Source organism: Schistocerca serialis, chromosome 5 (genome assembly GCF_023864345.2).
Source record: "Schistocerca serialis cubense isolate TAMUIC-IGC-003099 chromosome 5, iqSchSeri2.2, whole genome shotgun sequence".
NCBI lineage: Eukaryota > Metazoa > Arthropoda > Insecta > Orthoptera > Acrididae > Schistocerca > Schistocerca serialis.
The window spans coordinates 612,577,816-612,598,407 of NC_064642.1; the positions used below are offsets into that span (position 1 = coordinate 612,577,816).

The 20,592-nt window shown below is 38.6% G+C and overlaps 1 protein-coding gene across 1 annotated transcript in view; it reads right to left on the reverse strand.

Annotated features, from left to right (window-relative positions):
* LOC126482359 (actin-related protein 3) overlaps positions 1 to 20,592 on the reverse strand; it is an 84,634-nt gene that overhangs the window by 16,332 nt on the left and 47,710 nt on the right. The window contains exons 6-7 of the mRNA XM_050106439.1: positions 9,685 to 9,903; positions 1,600 to 1,683 (exon numbers count right to left, since the gene is read on the reverse strand). Of these exons, the coding sequence (XP_049962396.1) occupies positions 1,600 to 1,683; positions 9,685 to 9,903 (303 nt within the window). The remainder of the gene's footprint in view (positions 1 to 1,599; positions 1,684 to 9,684; positions 9,904 to 20,592) is intronic.

Sequence of the window (20,592 nt, forward strand, 5' to 3'; positions counted from 1 at the left end):
AGGATCATCTATGAAAGCAGCCATGGGATCTAGAACCTGAGTGTGAAGAGACAGCTGCACTACCCATTTGCTGAATGTGCTCCCCAACACCATGTGCTTCATCATCTGAATGACTTGATTCAGAACCTGTGCAATCTTGATTTTTTCTACCAACACCAGCTTTTCTGAATTGCGCAAGTGGGAACTCTCCCTACAAAACATCCTTTGTTCCTGTAACCCCCCCCCCAAGCCTAAACCTTTGCTAGTCCCTGTCCTCCAACCACCTATCTGCTTTCCTGATCCCATTCTACATGATTTTTATTCATAACACTCCTACTAGTCTTTTCCTCGTCTCTAACCCTCACCCCACCTGCTCCTCACATCAGACACAGTTGTAACTGGCAATTAGTGCCTGGAGATAGTGGCCATGTTTGTGTGAGTTGTTGTTGTTGTTGTTGTGTGAATGTGTGAGTGATCCACTTTTGAAGGAGGACTTGGTTCGAAAAGATACATAAAACTTGGGGTAAACTTTGGCTTACAAAGCAAAGGCACCAGTTGTATGTTGCCTGCTTATGTGGTTGCCAGGAGGGGTCTACCTAGTGCAACTAGGTAGCTCACCCGCTCCTTTGTTCATTACATACCCAATGTGTGATAAATTGATATATCAACAACACAGCAACAAAAGGCATTTTGCTTCTTCACTTCAACAGTAGTAATTTCAGTTACAATTGGCCTGGCCGACTTCAACGAGAGTATGGCACTGCACCTCCTACAGCTCAAAGTATTTGGTGATACAACCAAGAGTTTGAAGATAAATAGTTGGTTGTTAAGTACAAACCTGTGCTTGGCTCTCCTCTTCCAAGAACTTTGGGTGAATTATGACATGCAAAGCAATAGCAGTGAATGAATTAACTATAGACATGCTAGCAAAAATATGGGATGAGTCTGATTACAGCCTGAAAGTTTGGTAAATGTCCGGTGTAAAGCTCACTGAAAATTTAAGAAAAGAAAATGAAAAGTATGACTCTAAACATAATTGCAGAATGTACTCCAAAGTTGTGTGTGCAAGCAGGTAGAAGTTTTACTCTTGCAAAGCTGACCTTTTTCTGTAAATAAAAATTATGTAACTCTAAACGTAAGTTAAAATTCATGCAGAGTTTCTATCGTCATTCATGTAAAAGGTACAGTCTTGTGAAAGTGAATGAATTTTTTTAACACATCCCGCACTGATCAGATCAAAAATAAATAAATAAATCAATAAATAAATAATAAACTTGATTAAGGTGTGTACCTGAACATGTTGACGATTGATTCTATTGTTGAAATATCTCATGGCCTTACAAATACAAATTACAAATAACAATCTCATTCACTTTAAATTACTTGCAAACTGGTGTTCACTAAACCTTGAATGAAGCTAAAAGTTGTTATGACATAACTCTTGGTAGAAAATTTTTTGTAACAGCATTAATTACTAAATCATTTGCTGCAACACATCACCCCATCTACTGTTGTTACATTAAAAACAATTGTTTTACTTTCCATAACAGAATTTGCAGCAAGTACATTTTCTTTGTGCAAGAACAGAACTGGGCCAAATCACATTGAAAATATACATACTGTGGATGCAAGCATGCTTCCGCCAAACCAAACTGCATATCTCTGCATGTGATGTGACACCACTTGCACGTCTATAGGTTTTGGCTGAAAAAAACAAAGGGAAAGAGATACTTAGAATATGGTCAAAAAAATTGCATAAATTTTTAGAGCAATATCAAAAGATATTTGTGGTTCACCTTAGTATAATAGCCTTGAACTATCAGGAATGGGGTGTTTGAGGCTCTGTTTTACAAAGCATCACATCTAAAAGAATATAAGATATTACGCAAGATGAAATGGTACAAATTTTAAGCTGAACAATGCAGATAATCAATGTGAACTGCTCTCTCTCTCTCTCTCTCTCTCTCTCTCTCTCTCTCTCTGCTTCATCCTACTTGATAATACGACGAAAGAACCTATCCTTGAGGAAACATGGAAGAAAACAGTTTTGAGTAAAGTAGAAAACAAGTGAGGGACAAATGCTGTTTTTGAAGAGAAAGAAAGAATAAATTGATTAACCATATGTCAGAACACTTATCAAATAATTTAACAAGAAATGAAGATGAAGCAGATGAAGATTAAAAAGGAGATGGCATTCTGCAAGAAAAACTTAAGGAAGCTCTTCAAAACCTATGATGGAGCAAAAGCAATGGGCACTGATGACATTCCTGCAGCACTAATCACGAGATATTGGTGGCAGCACCAAAATAATTCTGCTGAAATTTATCAGATCCTTCTATAACACAGGAGATATAACCTGACTTCCAAAAATGCATCATGCTTCCCATACTGAAAAAGGTGACAGCTACAAAACTTAGCAGTACCAAAACTTGCACCTAATATCACATGCATAAAAAATTGTGAGGAGAGTGGTAGACAAGGTGGAGGGTACGCTAATTAAAGATGAGTTTGGATTCAGGAAGGGATTAGGAACAATAGTGGCCATTCTGGCACTGAGACGTCTTATCAAAAAGCAATTACAGAAAAATAAACCAACTTATATTGCTCTTTTAGATCTGCAAAAATACTTGTGATAACGTTACCAGGTGACAAGATGCTAGTGCTGAAGAAACTGGTCTAAAATACGAAAACATGCTGGTGATACTCAGATTCTATTAGATCAAAGTGGCTGTGATTAGGAACAAGGAACAGAAATTAGAAAAAGGGTGATGCACAGATGGTATCTCTCCTCTTATATTTACAGGTCTACATCCAGGAAACTAAACACCCAGTTCATGAAACAGATGGTTTGGAGCCCAAAATTAATGGATGTGCTGCATTATGCAGATGACATTGCTGCCATCATGGAAACCAAAGACTGTAGAAGTTCGTCAGCATAATAAAAAAGAATTTTGGTAATCAGTATGTTATGACAATAAATGAGAGAGGCTAAAGCGATGGTATACTGTAATGAAAAAGAATATGAACGTATAATAATGAGGACTAGATGAAAGGAGTTAGAAGCGATAGAGGAATTTATCTATTTGGGATGCAGTATCACAAGGGATGGTAGAAGCTAGCAAGAAATTGTGAACACAGAACAGCAGGCCAAAATTGCATTTAATTTGAGGAAGAACATACCTCACCAGGACCAACATCAGTCTGGAAATATGCAAACAGATCATGAAAGAATTTGTTTGGTGTGTGGTCCTATATGGGTGAGAAACTTGGACGATAAGAAGACAAGAGAGACAATGGCTAGAAGCCTTAGAACAGACAACGGCAACCTTTGGTGACCTAATAGGTGGATTAACATACTCACTGAAGACTAGAATGGCAGATTTTCTGACCACCTTAAAATGGCGAAAAGGGGACATTTTGACCCCACGTGTAATATTTTCATATCTGAGTTTTAGTGTTTGCTAATCCATACATTTTGTCTAGTAACAATAATTATTAGTTACTTATTTACTTCAACAATAAAATATCTGATAAATTTATTGTTGCTAATAAGTTTCCTTAACTATAGTTTTTCATTTATTAACTATTTGTACAACCTTCCAGAAACATTCAGTACATTTGGTCCATTACTCTCGCTTATTTCCTACACACAGCTTCACTGGAATCTGCTAGACACACTTAGCACAGGTGATTTCTGTTTTACGCACATATTTTCCATACATGGCTTTGTGGCACTTTACACAGTTTTTGGTGGTCTTGTTACCGTTTCAGAGGCTTATTGGGCACTTCCTACGTGATTTCAGTCTCGTATCCTCTTCCTTTGCCTGATGTTCTTTTGTTCCCTTGAGTTCACTAGATGAAGTATGAACTACTTCCTTTTAATTTTATTGTTCATTATTATGTTGTAGATGACCCACACATCCACTGCTGCCATGCCCAAGATACTGCAGACTATATGCACTGGCCACCTTCTACATGCAGCCTTTGTAGTATATTTACTGGTCACTTGCTCAACCACATCCACCCTATACTTCGTTGCATTGTAGAATATAATGGTTTCAGGTTTCTTCTTTCCTTGTATACCACCATGGTGCAGTCTGTGTTGTCACTATAGTACATAGTGTCTAGTGTATTTCAGAATTGGCCTTCCTTACTTCACCAGGGATTTCGTGACAGATCTTGTTCACTGTACCAACTAATGAAGTTTTCTTTCCTATGAGTTTCTTAGCAAGTTGCAGAGACGCAAAGAAGTTGACTGTCATTACATTTATTCATTGATTTACAAATAGCTCCATGGGACACAGAACGACATGTGCTCAAAGTGGCTGCTTCTCTTCATGCGTGTCCTCTTTGCCGAGGTATGGGAAAGCATTACATATATGCTTTGTCATTAAATCGACAGCCAACCAGAATTGAGTAAGAAAAATGGAAAAGGATGTAAGTGCCGAAAATTAAAAAAAGACTTATGGTAAAAGGGTTGTATAAGCCAAGCACAATGAAACGAGAAAAAGTTGCAAGTGCCAGAAAAATTCCTACTAGTTTCAAGAGCAGTTCGAAGATAGCAGCACTGTGCAAGTGCCAGCAGGGCTGAGACGGGAAGGGATGTAAGTGCCACCGCCATGTTATATGTGCCTCAGCGACACAGTTGCTTTAGTTGGTGACAGTACATTGACATGGCACTGATTTCCGTCGTTTCACGTGTGCGTTTTAGAGCATTCTCCGGTTGTGTGTTTAGTGTGCCAACCAGAAAATGGAAAAGCCTGTTAGGAAGAAGGTGATTGTTCGTAAGAGACGTGAAGCAAGAGAAAAGGGCCAGCCGTACATTAACAGTCGTGGAAAGAGATACCTGCAAAACAACCACCAGCAGAACAGGCAAGCTGCTCCTGTATGTACAAGTGTAAGAACATAAGCAGTGAACAAAAACAGCTATTGTTTTTGGAGTTTTATAAAGTTGATGAAGAAAGCCAAGGAACATATTTGTTGAATCATATTCAAATGTTATCTATTGGTCGCATATGTCAAGTGCAGCAGAAAGTATGCAGACTTGTACTTTTGCTTATAACATCCCCAATGGTACTGGGAGAAATATACAAGTGTGCAAAAAAACCTTCAAAGAATTTTTTTCTATATATGAAAGGAAATGAATTGTTTTACAAACAAAAAAAGAAATCAGGTTGCTTGGTTTTTGAGGACAAAAGACGAAAAACACCTGCATCAAATGCACACAAGTTTAAATTTACAGAAGATACCATATAAACTCATTCCTCAGATACGAAAGTCACTACAGCCAAAAAAAATCAAGTAATGAGTTTTTATCACCTGATCTAAATAAACACCAAATGTTTACTTACACAACCTTATGCATGGACCTACAAAAAGTTATGTTTGTTCCAATGCTTACACATAGCACTATGTTTTATTGTAGACAGCTATCTTGCTACAATCTAGGAATCCATGTTGGAGACAATGGCTCTGCTTATACGTGTATGTGGCATGAAGGTATTGGAGGCCGTGGCGCTAATGAAATAGCTTCTTGTTTGTCCAAAGTTGCTTCTACTGAAGGCCATTTTCCTCATAAAATTGGTGCGATAATTGTGGAGTGCAAAACAAAAACCAGATAATATTAATGTCTATTATTTATTTAGTCCACAAAGGAATTTATCGTTCAACTGATGTGAAATATCTTGTAAGTGGACACAGCTACATGAGCTGTGACCGTGATTTTGGGGTGATTGAGAAAAAACACAAAGCTACGAAAGCGATAACACCTAAAGGTCTTGAAGCTTTAGTTGCAAGTGCAAAACTGACAACACCTTTTACTGTAGTATATATGAATACTGATGACTTCATAGATTTTAAAGGCCTTGCTAAAGACCACCTAAATACAAAAGATCTGGCTATAAGTAAAATTTTCCACTTATGCATTTCCCACAAGAATCCTAGCACAGTGAAATCGGCATCAGTTTTAGGTCTTGAAGATGACGTTATGGTAACTTGGAAAATGTTGATGTTTTAAAGAAAGGTGCTAATCTTGACAATGTACAGGGTATTCATGACTTACCAAAAATACACTTTAAATCCAAAATCTCACAAGAAAAGAAGAATGATCTTTTGGGAATGACGGATTATATAGAGAAAGAAGAATACAAGGACTTCTACAGAGCCCTGTTGGAGAACAAAGATGAAGAGGCCTGCAACATGGGGGTGTAGGAAGAAGATGAGGAATAGGACTGCTTGGAGGAAAGAAGTACAGTACTAAAAGTTTATTTCGATTACTACATGCAGATAACTTTGAATTTGATTTCTCGTATATATACGTGTTTTTACAATAAAACTGATTTAGTCAAAAACAATCAACTGTATCATAACAAATTTCAAAAGTGAATAAAGTCAAAATATCGTGTATATAGCTGAGAAACCCATAATAAATTTAGACATCTGATTCAGTTTTTGGTTTTCAGGTGGCTTATACTTACCGATGAAATATGAAGCGGAATAAACTGCTTCAAAAAACCATCCAAAATTTCATTTTATGCCTTTTCTATATTAGCCTAGGACTGAAAGAGTAAAATTATGTGTAAAGTTATTAAACGTTCTCAAAACTGCAATGGACTTACTATCTTTTTTTAACATAAACCCTTAACTTACATCTTTTCACAAACTTAGTAAGGCACTTATAGCGTTTTCCAGAAGACGAAAGGATGGCACTTCTTTTTCCACATAAGTCTTGTTCCCTTTATATATATTCATAAAAAAACTGTTTTCATGCTTTGTAGAGGTATTTTGATATACACATTAATTTCATAAAATTAATATAATCATCCAATATTTAAGACATATTTATTTCAATATTGAAAATTTTAGTTTGTGGCACTTGCATCCTATTCCATTTTTTATACACAATTTGAGACCATATTTGTCTGGTATGTTGGATATGAACTGAGTGAACCTGCATCTTGTTTTTCTTGGTAATAGCTGCTCATCAATGTTATATTTTCTTCAGTGTAGTAAAACTGAATACTGTTTTCAATGACCAAAAATGGAGATATCTGAGAAACTCTTGAAACCTGTGCCTCAGTATTACGTCCTTGATAAAAGTAGGCCCACAACAGCAGCACAACCAGAGATCATCCACAGACATATCTTTTGTACAAATGACGCCCCGAGCATACATTACGGTTTCTCGAGTGACACAATCCAGTCATTGCTTTTTAATACTTTTCGAGCATTTGATTCTGTGTATTTGTGTGCTGTACCACTGCTTCGTCAAAAATAAGATGGAAGGCACTGGTAACAGAGTCGTTTAGTTGTTTCCTTCAGAACGTTCACAGCTGACATTTTTCCAGATGAAAAACTGGCATCTCTCATATGGTTCCATCCCTAGAAACAATCTTTGTAGACACTACCAACTGTGCCTGTTGTGACGCAGGTGGTGATGATTGACACGGATCAGCATATAAATCCTCTTCCACTAATTGCTTCCCGTTCACAATGTCTTCATCTTCTGTTGCCTCAGGTACATAATCACTATCTTCATCAGTGAAGTCAATTTCCGATTCAACATCGAAATTCTCTAAGAGATGTGACACTTCTTCAAAGTGCACGCTGATGATACACGAATGAAAATGTTTTGCGGACAATGACTATTACCTGAATGACACAGGATAAAAATGTAGTAGACTGAAATTTACATATGTCAAGTTGCAACAATGAGCAGCAACTGCGCTGCATGACTGGTGACTGTTGTTACTTTACTGTCCGATTATTTAAATATCTTCATAAAATAAATTACAGTGGGATCAAACTGACACCCCCCGCCTTTACAGGTACATCAGATAAAATATTTAAAGAATTGTAAATCCTATACATCAACGTAGAGAGGAGAAAAAAATTAGGAAAAATCATATGATTTCATTAACAAAGTAAATAAATTGGATATTAAAATGAAGGAAAAAGTTTGAAAGGCATCATTTTGACCACTTTCGCCATTCTAGTGTTAAGCTCGCGCACTGTTTCATTACGCGATGCAACGTCAGTGCTCCTAACACATAGTCAAAACTATAGTGCTCATGATTTTAATGTTTACAGGGCAAATGGCACCATGACACACGACACACCAACAAATTATCCCTTAAAAGTCACATTACTGAGTGTACATTAATTTCATGTCCACCCCATCTTCAGATGTTTACATTTATTTTGTTGTGAACATTGTTCCTTTACTTACAATGGTTTACATTAGCTCTATTACAACCTTCCACTGCAAAATTCTGCACTGCCACTAGTAAAACGCACGCGCACACACACACACACACACACACACACACACACACACACACACACCTACGTTCATGACCCATAAATAAATGTAAACATCTGAAGATAAGGTGCCAAGCATCTTGACATGTCATCATGGAAAAATATACTGTTATAAAAGAATCTGGTAGCAGCTAATTAATTGTAAATGACATTTAATTCTAAAAGTTGCAGTGTTTTAATATGTCCACAAAAGACAAGAATTATTTACTAACATTAATACGAGAACAAATAGAAAACAAAATAAGGCAATGAGACAGGCAATCTCAGTCAACAAGCAATGAAATAACTTTAAGATTTTTGGCCATCTGAGTGTTTGAAATTTAGTGTATTAATATCCTCAAACACTACTAGCAGCAAGTAATTTTTTAGTATATGTTCAAAAATACTTTTGATTGCCGATTGCATAGACATGAGTTGTTTCTGTAACATTAAACAAATTATGCCATCATTTCTCTGTTTGCTTTAAAATATTTGAAAATCTAAATCGCTAGAACAACATAGGCTATATTATACAAAAGCCTAACTTTGCTAGGCTAGCACTTGAATGCATGACTGTCTGGACCTGCCAACCACTGTTGGCAAGCAGGGTGCACTCAGTACTGAGGCAACTGAGGAGCCACTCGATTGAGAAGTAGTGGCTCTAGTCACAAAAACTGACAACAGGCGATGGAGGGCGGTGTGCTGACCACATGCCCTTACATATCTGCATCCAGCAATGCTTATTGGTTGAGGATGACACTTTGGTCAGTCAGTTGATACTGTTGGGCCTTACAAAGCCTGTTCGGACAGTTTGTACAGGTGGAGTACAATCTGAGCATCTCTCTCTCACGAATTCCTTCTGTGGGCTAAATATTTGGTGCTACATAAGGAAGAAGATCAGCTGGAGAGAGAAGAATTATCAATGAAGATGTCCTGTGAAGAGTATAGGTAACCAGATATCTCCGGTGGCACATTCAAACAAGATACGACAAATTCTTAGGACAAATTTTAAGACACAATAATATGATCAGAACAGGATCAGAAGAGTTACTTAGCAAAAGGAATAGTAGTTAAGTAAAACCATCGCTGTCATGCATGCAGCATCTTTTAGGTGATGAGGGATGTGCTACGTATGCAGAAATTAATAGGAAGGCATGTGCACTGCTACAAACCAACCTCACAGTTGAACACATTAAAGGAGAAAAAGAGGAGGCACAGAAAATGTGGGCATAGTCAAAATACTACCTGTGGTCAAATCCGGCTAAATACCGTATGCAGAACAGTGTATCTAAGTGCTAACTAAATAAGTAGCCTAATGCTTTATAAAGGTACAATGTGAATAATAAAATTATGTTATAAATACTCTTATGTCACTATTTACAGCAATGAAGTACCATAAATCCTTACCTTTATTCTCCCACCACTGAGTACTTCACTTAATTTTAATCTGGCATCAACTGTTCGTTTAATATCTCTTTGTAAACGTCTTCCAAAGTCTCGAAACATAGTGGAACCTCCAGAAAGCACAATGTTATTGTAGAGAGGCCTTCGTACATCAATAGGGCAATTCTGAATCACAGTATCCACCACTTCGGAAAGTGGCATAGTAAAGTCAGGGTTTGAAAACTGTAAATGAAATGCAAATATAATGTGTGAGAACATAACAAAAAACTGTCAGAAGTAGCCAAAACCCTAAATATAATGCGAAATTTTTCTGTTCCCCCAGTTTTTAAAAGAGACTGTTTGTGAAATATTTCAAATTCAAAAATAATACAAAAGCACATCATATGCTATTACACAATTTCATTGCAATGATCACAACAATTACAACCTAAGTAAAATAAAGATTTCCCTACATAAAAACTCCACAAAGCTCCTACAAAATTGTAATTGTGGAATTAAAAAGTGAAAATGTAAAGTAAAAGATGTAAAGGAAAAGCAACTCAAGTTTATTTCTAGCAATAAAAAGAAACTATGCATTGTGTTATGCATAGTTTCTCATGTAATGGTACAGAGATCTCCAACTTAAGTTTGATTCAAACTAGAAAACCTAAGTTGTAGAAAATAAAATTTCATTCAACAGTAATATAAGCACTGACTCTTCGTAGCCCTGTTGTGTGTATTTGCATACAATAGACACATTTGGCATCACATTACAAAGTATTTCGATGACTGCAGGATCAAGGAATCAGTATGCAGTCTATATAACTCTTATCAGTAACTGACTTGCAGTATGTGAGCGTGCTACAAATAAACCAAATACATAAACAAAGTAACCCAGACACACAAAGAATTTCAGACCACAATTTCCCTATCACTTCCATTTCATGCAATGGACGGAAAATATCATACTGACATTATTAATTCAGTGCAGGCATGTTTCTGCTGACGCCGTAACTTTTAGAAAATTTCAACATCATGGTCGTCGTCAATTATTTGCTATTTATACAAAACAAACAAACATGAATGAAACACACAACTTTAAATATATAGATAAATTCTAGTAATAATTCTAGTTAATACTGTGATAATAAAATAAAAAATGTAACATAAAAATGGTCCTATGGACCACGTATGATTTCAAAAAATAAAATGTCAAAAAAGATGCGGCGGCATGTTCCAGAAAGCACTGTCAAACCTGTTCGTAACACAGTCATGATAACTGTTACAATAATGGCATATCATTTAACTTTCCTCGCTAGCACTGAACAAAACATTGACCACGCATGAATGATGTACCAGAGGCATGTTACATAGCCAGCAAATGTCACAGGCCAGAACTCATTCACAAGGGTGTGGATTCTTAAGCTGCATATTGCCTGATACACCCAGCGTCATACATGATTATAATACACAATAAATGTCATTCAAACTTAAGACAACCTTTCAATTAAAAGCATTAGGGCATATTGCAGTCAGCAGTGGCTGGACACAGCTTGCACTGATCAGCACATGCACAGTCGGGCACACATCACCATGGCAAGCATTAATATAAATCGTATAAATGCCTCCATACAAACATGCTATATATATCTGATCACACTATCATGTCACAATTTTCCTGATTTCAATTGCAAGGTTATCAGGGGAGGGAGAGGGGGAGAAAGATGGGGGGGGGGGGCATATAATAAAAATCAGGACATATATTTGATACCAATGAAACAGAAGCAAGGAGGAAATTCATAAGTGCAGGTTTTATTGTTGCTAAGAAAATTAATAAACAGCATAATAGGTCTCAAACAGAATACTTTTGAAAATGTACAAAAGATATTCTATGGAAAATATCCAAGTCCATCCACCAATGTCCACACATTCAGATGAGAAGGTAGGAAACTTCCCTCCATAAAGAGTTACAGAAATTGATAAAAGACGGAAAGTTGCACTACAGAAAGGCAATTGAGGATTTTGATGCAAAATAGTAGGACTCAAACTTAATAACACTTATGCAGTGAAAAACTATGGCAATGATACCAGAAATGACAGACGTCACACTTTAGCAGAATTTGCCGAGAAAAATATCGTGTCTCCTCTCAGCACATTCTTCCAGACGAAAACAAATGCCAAAGACCAAACAGAACTGAAAATAAAACTCACTACGTTTTATCCAGCAATAAAGAAACTGTACAGGATGTAATGGTACCAACCCACTTCAGTATTTCGAGTGAGTATAAGATCTTTTACTGCAGAGTAAAATTCTTAAAAATACAAGAGGAAATAGACTCCATAGGTACAAATTCTAAAATTTAATTTTTGTGCTCTGTATCGGAAATGGAGAAGCATCGAGAATAGCCTGGCATTTGCTGAAATGAGTGTAGGAAACCAGGTTGCCTGGTTTACTGACTAAAGGTCCAGATGTGGACTTGGCTGAGTTTGAGTACTCTTTCTGTCTTGTAAGCTACTACACTGCATACTTTCTATATAACAGAATTCTTTTTATTCTGCATACTTTACAATTACAATGCTTACAATGTTTTCTTCTATTACCTTTCCTCATTTTCAATTTTTATCTGCAACCTAAATACTGTGCTAAGTAGCACGTCCACTTCATTCAACAGTAAATCTTCTACTGTAAGAATTTTCACACCTGTGGAACATAGCATCCGTATGGATTTTAACTGCTCTTTCATTCCTGCTCTAAAGTTTCTTTAATTTCTATCACTTGAGCAAGCTCTGCAGCCTAATATTTTTTGTCCATGTTTGACACTTTTATGGAAATCTTGCTGTTTATGACATGAACAAATTAATATCATTAAGTGTCAGTCAGACACATGACTGATGCAATTGACATCTTTAATTTGCTTGCAACCCAGAATTTTGTTACAAAATCTGTCATCAACCATGATGTAGTCCTACTGGCAACCGTCATAGCTGTTAACCCCTCCACCCCCCATCCGTCTGTCCACGTAACACACTGTCGAGTCACATTAATGTGACCACCTGTCAAAAGCCTGAATAATCACCTTCTGCACATCACTGCAAGACGTGGGAAAAGTCAGTGAGGTCATGGAAGGTACTGACAGGGATGTGGAGCCACGCTGACTCCAGTGCCACGGCCAACTGCGCTAGGTTTCTCGACTGAGGATCTGTGGTGCATACACTCCGATCGAGATGGTCTCACAGATTGAATTTAAATCTGGGGTGTTATGTGGCCAGGAGAATACGGTAAACTCATCTTGGTGCTCTACACACCACTCTCATACATTGCGAGCTATGTAGCACATTGCATTTTCCTGTTGGAAGATCCATTGTGCCAAGGAAATTGTCCCCTAGGATAGACGTATACTTGTGTTGATCCACTGTCCCTTCCAGAATGACGAGATCACCCAGGGAATACCACAACAACATTTCCCAGACTGTAACGCTCCCTGCTCCAGCCTTGACCATTCCGACAATTGTTGCAGGGTTGTTTGCTTCAAATGTCTCATGCCATACACGCACACGGTCATCTATCCAATGGAACATAAAACATGATTCATCTGAAAAGACTGCCTATCGCCACTCAGTGGATGTCCAGTTGCAGTATAGGCATGCAAATTCCAGCCTTTATCATCAATGAACAGCAGTGAGCACGGGTGCATGAAACATGTGCTGAACAGTTATTGAGGAGATACTGTTGGTAACCCTTGGTTCATCTGGGCAGCCGGCTGTTCAATGGTTGCACTTCTAGTCACCCACACACATCTCTGCAGCTGTCATTCACCCATCATCTATGGCCCATGGTGGACCACTGTTATCTCAGAGCTGGTTTCAGATAGCACAGTTTTGACATGCATGGCATATTTTAACCATAATGGAATGTTAACAGTTTACAAACCTGGTTGTTTGGAAAGTGCTTTACCCTTGACCCAAAAGCCAATGCTCATGCCCTTTTTGACATCATATAAATCGCTCCGTTTTCACATTAAGACAATGACTGCATTGTTTTCTGCATCCTCCAAAAATCTTTATATAGCTTCCACTGTAAGTGATGCTATCTTCCGTATGTGAGTGGTTATTACACATTGATATTGAACATGGGTGGTCGCCACATTAATGTGACTGGACCATGTATAATTTCATCACTTGTCTTTTTGAAAGCAGTGTTCAATACAACGAGCTGAGATTTATCACATGATCCCAGAAGTGTTTCTTCTTTCTTACTTTATTTGACCTGTTCATTTTTTCTGGTTATTCTGTCTTCCTTTCCTCCCCAACTAAGGCCTTTTAAAACACCAAGAGTATCAGACATTTATTCCACCTCATATACTAACCCTCAAGCATGCATGCTGTTGCAGAAAGTACAACAGCAGCTTTTATGTCTAATCAATACCTTAACCTTGAGCTATTGTGCCGTGTATTCCATTATTGATGTTTTCTCAACAATGTTAATGTAGCTTCAGTTTCTTTGGTTAGCTTTCTCAGTTTGTTTCCTTAATTGCAAGCAATGAGGCTTCAAATGTTGTAAAAAGTACAATGCGCAACTGCTGGTGTGACAGTTGCAAGCTTTGTTCCAGTGGTCAGTATGCAGGGGTAAGTTTAATGAAAGTTAACTATACTTATTGTTTTTTTTATTTTGTACAGATACACATTAAATGTTAATCAGATTATACTGGCAACTGGACTTTGTTCATTCACTTCATTGCTTCTGATGTTTTATTTCAGTTAAATGATGTATCAGACGAAGAAATTCACAAACTACTCTAAGAAAGTTATAATGAAGTCTATCTAGACTTTTCAGACCTGGAGGAAAGTGAAGTGAATTTGAGTGATGAAAACATTGAATAAGAGGACCATGGCAGTGAATCTGAACCTGAACCTGAAGATGAGGATGGTGGTGATCTCGAAGAGAGAGTGAGCATACACATGGGAGTTCGTGTAAAAGCGATTGTGCTTAAGTGTCAATAACCAAGAGAAAAAAAGAATGTGCAATTTTTACCAGGTCCAAAGAAAAATGTGTTGGATATAAATGATAAAGTTAATGCTTTTCTGAAAATAACTGACCTTGAAATAATTGATGAAACTGTAAACTGTACAAATACATATATAAATACACAGTGAGGCATATGTCAATTCTTGCGCAAGGGAGATAATAAAGTGACACCAAGACACAAAATTAATGACACTGTTCGGGATTCTCTCTTTTTTTTCTTTTTTTAATGGAACAAGAAAAGGCCATCATCCTAACGTACTAGAATTTCGGGTGGCAGATGGAACAGGAATACTACTGCTTAGGGCAGCAATGAGCTACAAAAGGTTTCTGTTTCTTCTATGCTGTAACGACATGGAAATGAGGAACAACAGAGCAAAAACTGATAAGTTGGCTGCAATTCATACAGTTCGTACAGTATTGGACGCTTTGTTGTTAACTGTGAAAGTTCTTACAGCCTGAGTGAATCCACCACAATAGATGGAATACTTCATCCTTTCTGACTTGAGCACCTACCCAACATATGAACTAAATATGGGCTTTAAATGATTGCACTATGTGATGCAAAAAAAATTGTTTGCACTAATCTGGAAATTTACTACGGTATCCAACCAGAAGGGCAATGTTGTGTATCCAATGCTCCTGAGAATATAGTGAAAAGACTTTTGGTGCTTACAGAAAACTAACAGGAATCTTACAACCGACAACTGATACACAAGCTACCTACTTTTGGAATATTTGCTGCAAAAGAAAATCCCTTGAAGTGTAATGTCTGGATTGCAGCAACATAAGGTCTTAGTTTCATACATTCCTCATAAAATCCGTGCTGTCATACTTTTGCCTGAAAACAAACACACACACACACACACACACACACACACACACACACACACACACCTGAAATCACAGCCAAGTGCAATGTGACGAAAGGTGGAGCTGACGCGGTAGGTAAGATCGTGTGCCTGTTACGTAATTTCAAGAACTGCATAAAGATGGCCACTTGCTATTTTTTTCATTTTTTTAACATTGCTGGAGTTAACTCACAAGTACTGTTTTCTTCACAAAGCCAGAAATAACTTAACAATGAAGCTACCAGAAGGTCTTATGAAAGAACAACTTGTATCTAGAGCTTACCATTTCATTTCACTAATCACTACTGAGAGCTGCTTCAACAAATAAAATCTCCATACATGTTTTCACAACATAAAACTCAAAGCTTTCCACAATCTGAATCATAGAAATTAGCACAATTTAGTCACTTCCTGATCTCACACACACACACACACACACACACACACACACACACACACACACACAAATTGCACTATAATGTGAAGTTATTCTCTGATGTGGTACTGTTCCATTTCAAATCTTCTAAGTTTTTCCTCTATTATGTCACCTGTTTTCTCAAGCAACTGCCAAAACTTTTTCTTTCCTGCCATTTCAATGGTGGAATCTCTTCTCTACCCATGGACTCTTAAACAAACAATCAAGGATGCATAGTTTTTCCTAACACATCCAGTCATTACGAAGGCTACAGCATTCATAAAAAAAACTGAGCTATCTCATCATATAATTTTCACTTGTTGCTACGGCTTATAACACCATAATGTCATGAAAAGTGAAACAAAAATGAAAATTTTGATCTGGAATGATTTTGCCTTCTTGTATGTCAATTCAAAAGTCAGAATGTATTATTTCTGAAATTTTACATTACTTCACATCACAGTGGTGTATACATAACTAAGAACAACTGATGGAGATTTACTCAAATAAAATGGATAAAAATGCATGATTTTTGATACATCACATTTTGACATAAAATGTACTACTTTGCTTTTCCACTGTTTTGAATAAATCACTTAGACATATCAAAAGACTTTTTACATCTTAAAAATAAAAGAAATAAATACAGGGATGTATTGTGCCATAAGCCACAAACAACAACACAGTCACAATGAACCAAATTTTATTCTTCTTTCACATCCAAGCAAAGAATAGCTCATCATATAGACACAAACACAGAAACAATCCACGTACTGATACAAGCAGTTGCTGACAATAAGTATGACACAATATGAGACACAGTATCTGCTGGATTGTGTATATAAAGAGAGTGGCTCCGGTAGGCAGCACGGCAGATACCATGTTTCATACACAAGTCACATGTCCCACCACAGTCTCTTTCTGGTCGCTGGCCCACTGCAGGCAGCCTTTGGTGGTAAACCCGTGCAGATGTGTTTGGCACAATATTCAAAATGTAGTGCTCTGGCACATAGCCAAGTATAACATACAGGGTTATAGCACTACCCACGCTCCCCACCCCCGCTCCACCCCACCGGGATAGAGCATTCTGTTGGTGTGAGCATAGGGGTGACCGCTGAAACATCCGTGGTTTCTGGGGCGGCTGCTGCAGGTGATGGTGCCAGAAGGAGATTCTGGGCTGGAACCGTTGAGTAGTGACAGAAATGGTGAGTACAATAACGCACACAGCAGCTACTCACCTACGAAGCAACTTAAGAGAGGACTGATGACAAAGCCGTTGGTAGCATCTCAGTTCCACGACATGAAATTGTGCCTATGCTGAGGGCACTGGCCGCTCAGTTGGGGTCAGCGGTGTTTAAGGACTCAAAGGCCTGGCAGTAGTGCTGCGGGGCTGGACCCCAGAGGAGAGCAAGGAGCTGGTGACATCTACCCCCACAGCAGGGACACCCACGGAGTCAGGACAGATGCTGAGGGAAGAGGCGGAGGTTGTGGACCTGCAGTCCTCTTTGGAGTGCTAGTACACAGTTGGTTGTGGTAGTGCACTACCACCCCATGACTGGTGTGCACAACACAGAGGTGACAGCCCAAATCCACTTTGGTTGGTGGTCGAAGCCCCAAGCTCAGACCAAGGAGTCAGGAGCCAACCTTGACTAGGGCTGCACTGGCGGTTGTTGGTGGGGCACCAAGACCAGATGCAAGAGGGTGCGTGGTTGGTGACCATACAGCATATCAGCCAAACTCCGATCCTCCACCTGCGCAAACCCGTAGGAACTCAAGAAGCCTGTCAAAGTGTAATCAGTGGAGGAGTCCGCAAGGTGATTCTTTATTTGAACTTTGAATGTGAAGACAAAACATTCTGTTTCGCCATTAGATTGGGGGTGAAAAGAAGGAGCAATCACATAGTGAATGCCTTCATTGGTGCAGAAATCATGGAAGGCCTGAGGCATAAGCTGTGGGCCATTATCCGCCACAAGCTTTTAAGCATTTCTACAATAGAAAAATTTTTGGAGTGGGTGTGAATCACAGCTGCAGCTGACGTCGAAGGCAGTGGATAATGTACGGAAATTCAGAGAAAGTGTCGGCAAACAACAACTTGGAAGAATTCAGGAAGGGTCTCGAAAAATCAACAGGGGTGCATGCCTACGGACTCTGCAGTGCAGCCCATGGACAAGTGTTGCCTGAACTGCTGCATGTTGGTAGCATAAAGAGAGCAGGCCATGACAAAATGTACATCACTGTTGATGCCAGACTGAAAATTGGACCAATGGGCCAATAATTTGGTATGAGAGAGCCCCCCTCCCCGAATGTTCATGATGTAAGAGCTGAAATACATCCCACTGTTATGGTGGCCAGAATCACAGCTCTAAGTAACATTCCGTACGGAGTTGAAAGACCACCACCACATTAAATACTGAAAGGCAGTGATGGGGGGCAAAACAGTTACACAAAGGATCAGAAAGCCTACCCTGAGGCCTGTCCAGCCAACTACGCCAAAGGTTTTTTTTTTTGTTGTCGTTGTGGTCTTCAGTCCTGAGACTGGTTTGATGCAGCTCTCCATGCTACTCTATCCTGTGCAAGCTTCTTCATCTCCCAGTACCTACAGCAACCTACATCCTTCTGAATCTTCTTAGTGTATTCATCTCTTTGTCTCCCTCTACGATTTTTACCCTCCAATGCTAAATTGGTGATCCCTTGATGCCTCAGGACATGTCCTACCAATCGATCCCTCCTTCTAGTCAAGTTGTGCCACAAACTTCTCTTCTCCCCAATCCTATCCAATACCTCCTCATTAGTTACGTGATCTACCCATCTAATCTTCAGCATTCTTCTGTAACACCACATTTCGAAAGCTTCTATTCTATTCTTGTCCAAACTATTTATCGTCCATGTTTCACTTCCATACATGGCTACACTCCATACACATACTTTCAGAAATGACTTCCTGACACTTAAATCTATACTCTATGTTAACAAATTTCTCTTCTTCAGAAATGATTTCCTTCCCATTGCCAGTCTACATTTTACATCCTCTCTACTTCCACCATCATCAGTTATTTTGCTCCCCAAATAGCAAAACTCCTTTACTACTTTAAGTGTCTCATTTCCTAATCTAATACCCTCAGCATCTCCCGACTTATTCGACTACATTCCATTATCCTCGTTTTGCTTTTGTTGATGTTCATCTTATATCCTCCTTTCAAGACGCTATCCATTCCGTTCAACTGCTCTTCCAAGTCCTTTGCTGTCTCTGACAGAATTACAATGTCATCGGCGAACCTCAACATTTTTATTTCTTATCCATGGATTTTAATACCTACTCCGAATTTTTCTTTTGTTTCCTTCACTGCTTGCTCAATATACAGATTGAATAACACCAGGGAGAGCCTACAACCCTGCCTCACTCCCTTCCCAACCACTGCTTCCCTTTCATGCCCCTCAACTCTTGTAACTGCCATTTGGTTTCTGTACAAATTGTAAATAGCCTTTCGTTCCCTGTATTTTACCCCTGCCACCTTCTGAATCTGAAAGAGAGTATTCCAGTCAACATTGTCAAAAGCTTTCTCTAAGTCTACAAATGCTAGAAACGTAGGTTTGCCTTTCCTTAATCTAGCTTCCAAGATAAGTCATAGGGTCAGTATTGCCCCACGTGTTCCAATATTTTTACGGAATCCAAACTAATCTTCCTCGAGTTCGGCTTCTACTAGTTTTTCCATTCGTCTGTAAAGAATTCACACTATTTTTTTGCAGCCGTGACAGGTATACAAATTGGTACAAAAACAGATCGGCACCAACAATAGCTGCAATCTGGGAGCCTGACAGCGGACTGACTTTGGAATGTTGTGCAATAGGTCAAAACTGTATTTAGTAGTTGTAGTGAGGCAGAAAAAAGAACCAACATTGGAAGTGATGTGCTGATTTTTTGGACAACAAAGCAGATTAAACAATTAAACCAAAAGTTTATCATCAGTAAAAAGGTGGAACTTAGACCAATACAAGAACACACAAACCTTTTTGAGGGCATAAACAATAGCAAGTGCTTGCTTTTCAACTTGTTAGTAGTGCTTCTGAGTGGAGTTGAGTGTTTTTGACATGTAAGTATTGAACGTTTGCAACCATCCTCATATTGATGAGCGAGAATTGCCCCGAGTCCATACTGACAGGCGTCTGGCCAAGATGGAAAGTAGCCAAACAAAGAGCAGAATGTAATTTACATACAAGAAGCATGAAAATGTGCTGAAAGGCCATGTCCACAGAAAAGGAACATGCTTGTAGAGCAACTCTTGGAGAGGATGGGCTATCGTGGCAACGCCCAGAATAAATTTGTGATAGTAAGCAATTTTACCTAAAAATGCTTCACCTCTTTGACATTCGTAGGGGAAGGTAGAACTGTGACCACGGCGATATGATGATAAAAGGCTTAACACCACATCATGAAACCTCATATCCCCAATAGATGTCAATGAATGGTTGAGCATTAACTGAAACTTTAAAGCCCCCACCAGAGGCGAAGCTGACCAGTCAGTTTCACAACCACAGGGGAGGTAGCCACTCATTCGATGTAGTACAGGGTGTGTATGTGGATGAGGAAAAAAAATTTCCGGATTTTTCCCAGATCTCCCGGTTAAAAATACACTTTCTCCCGG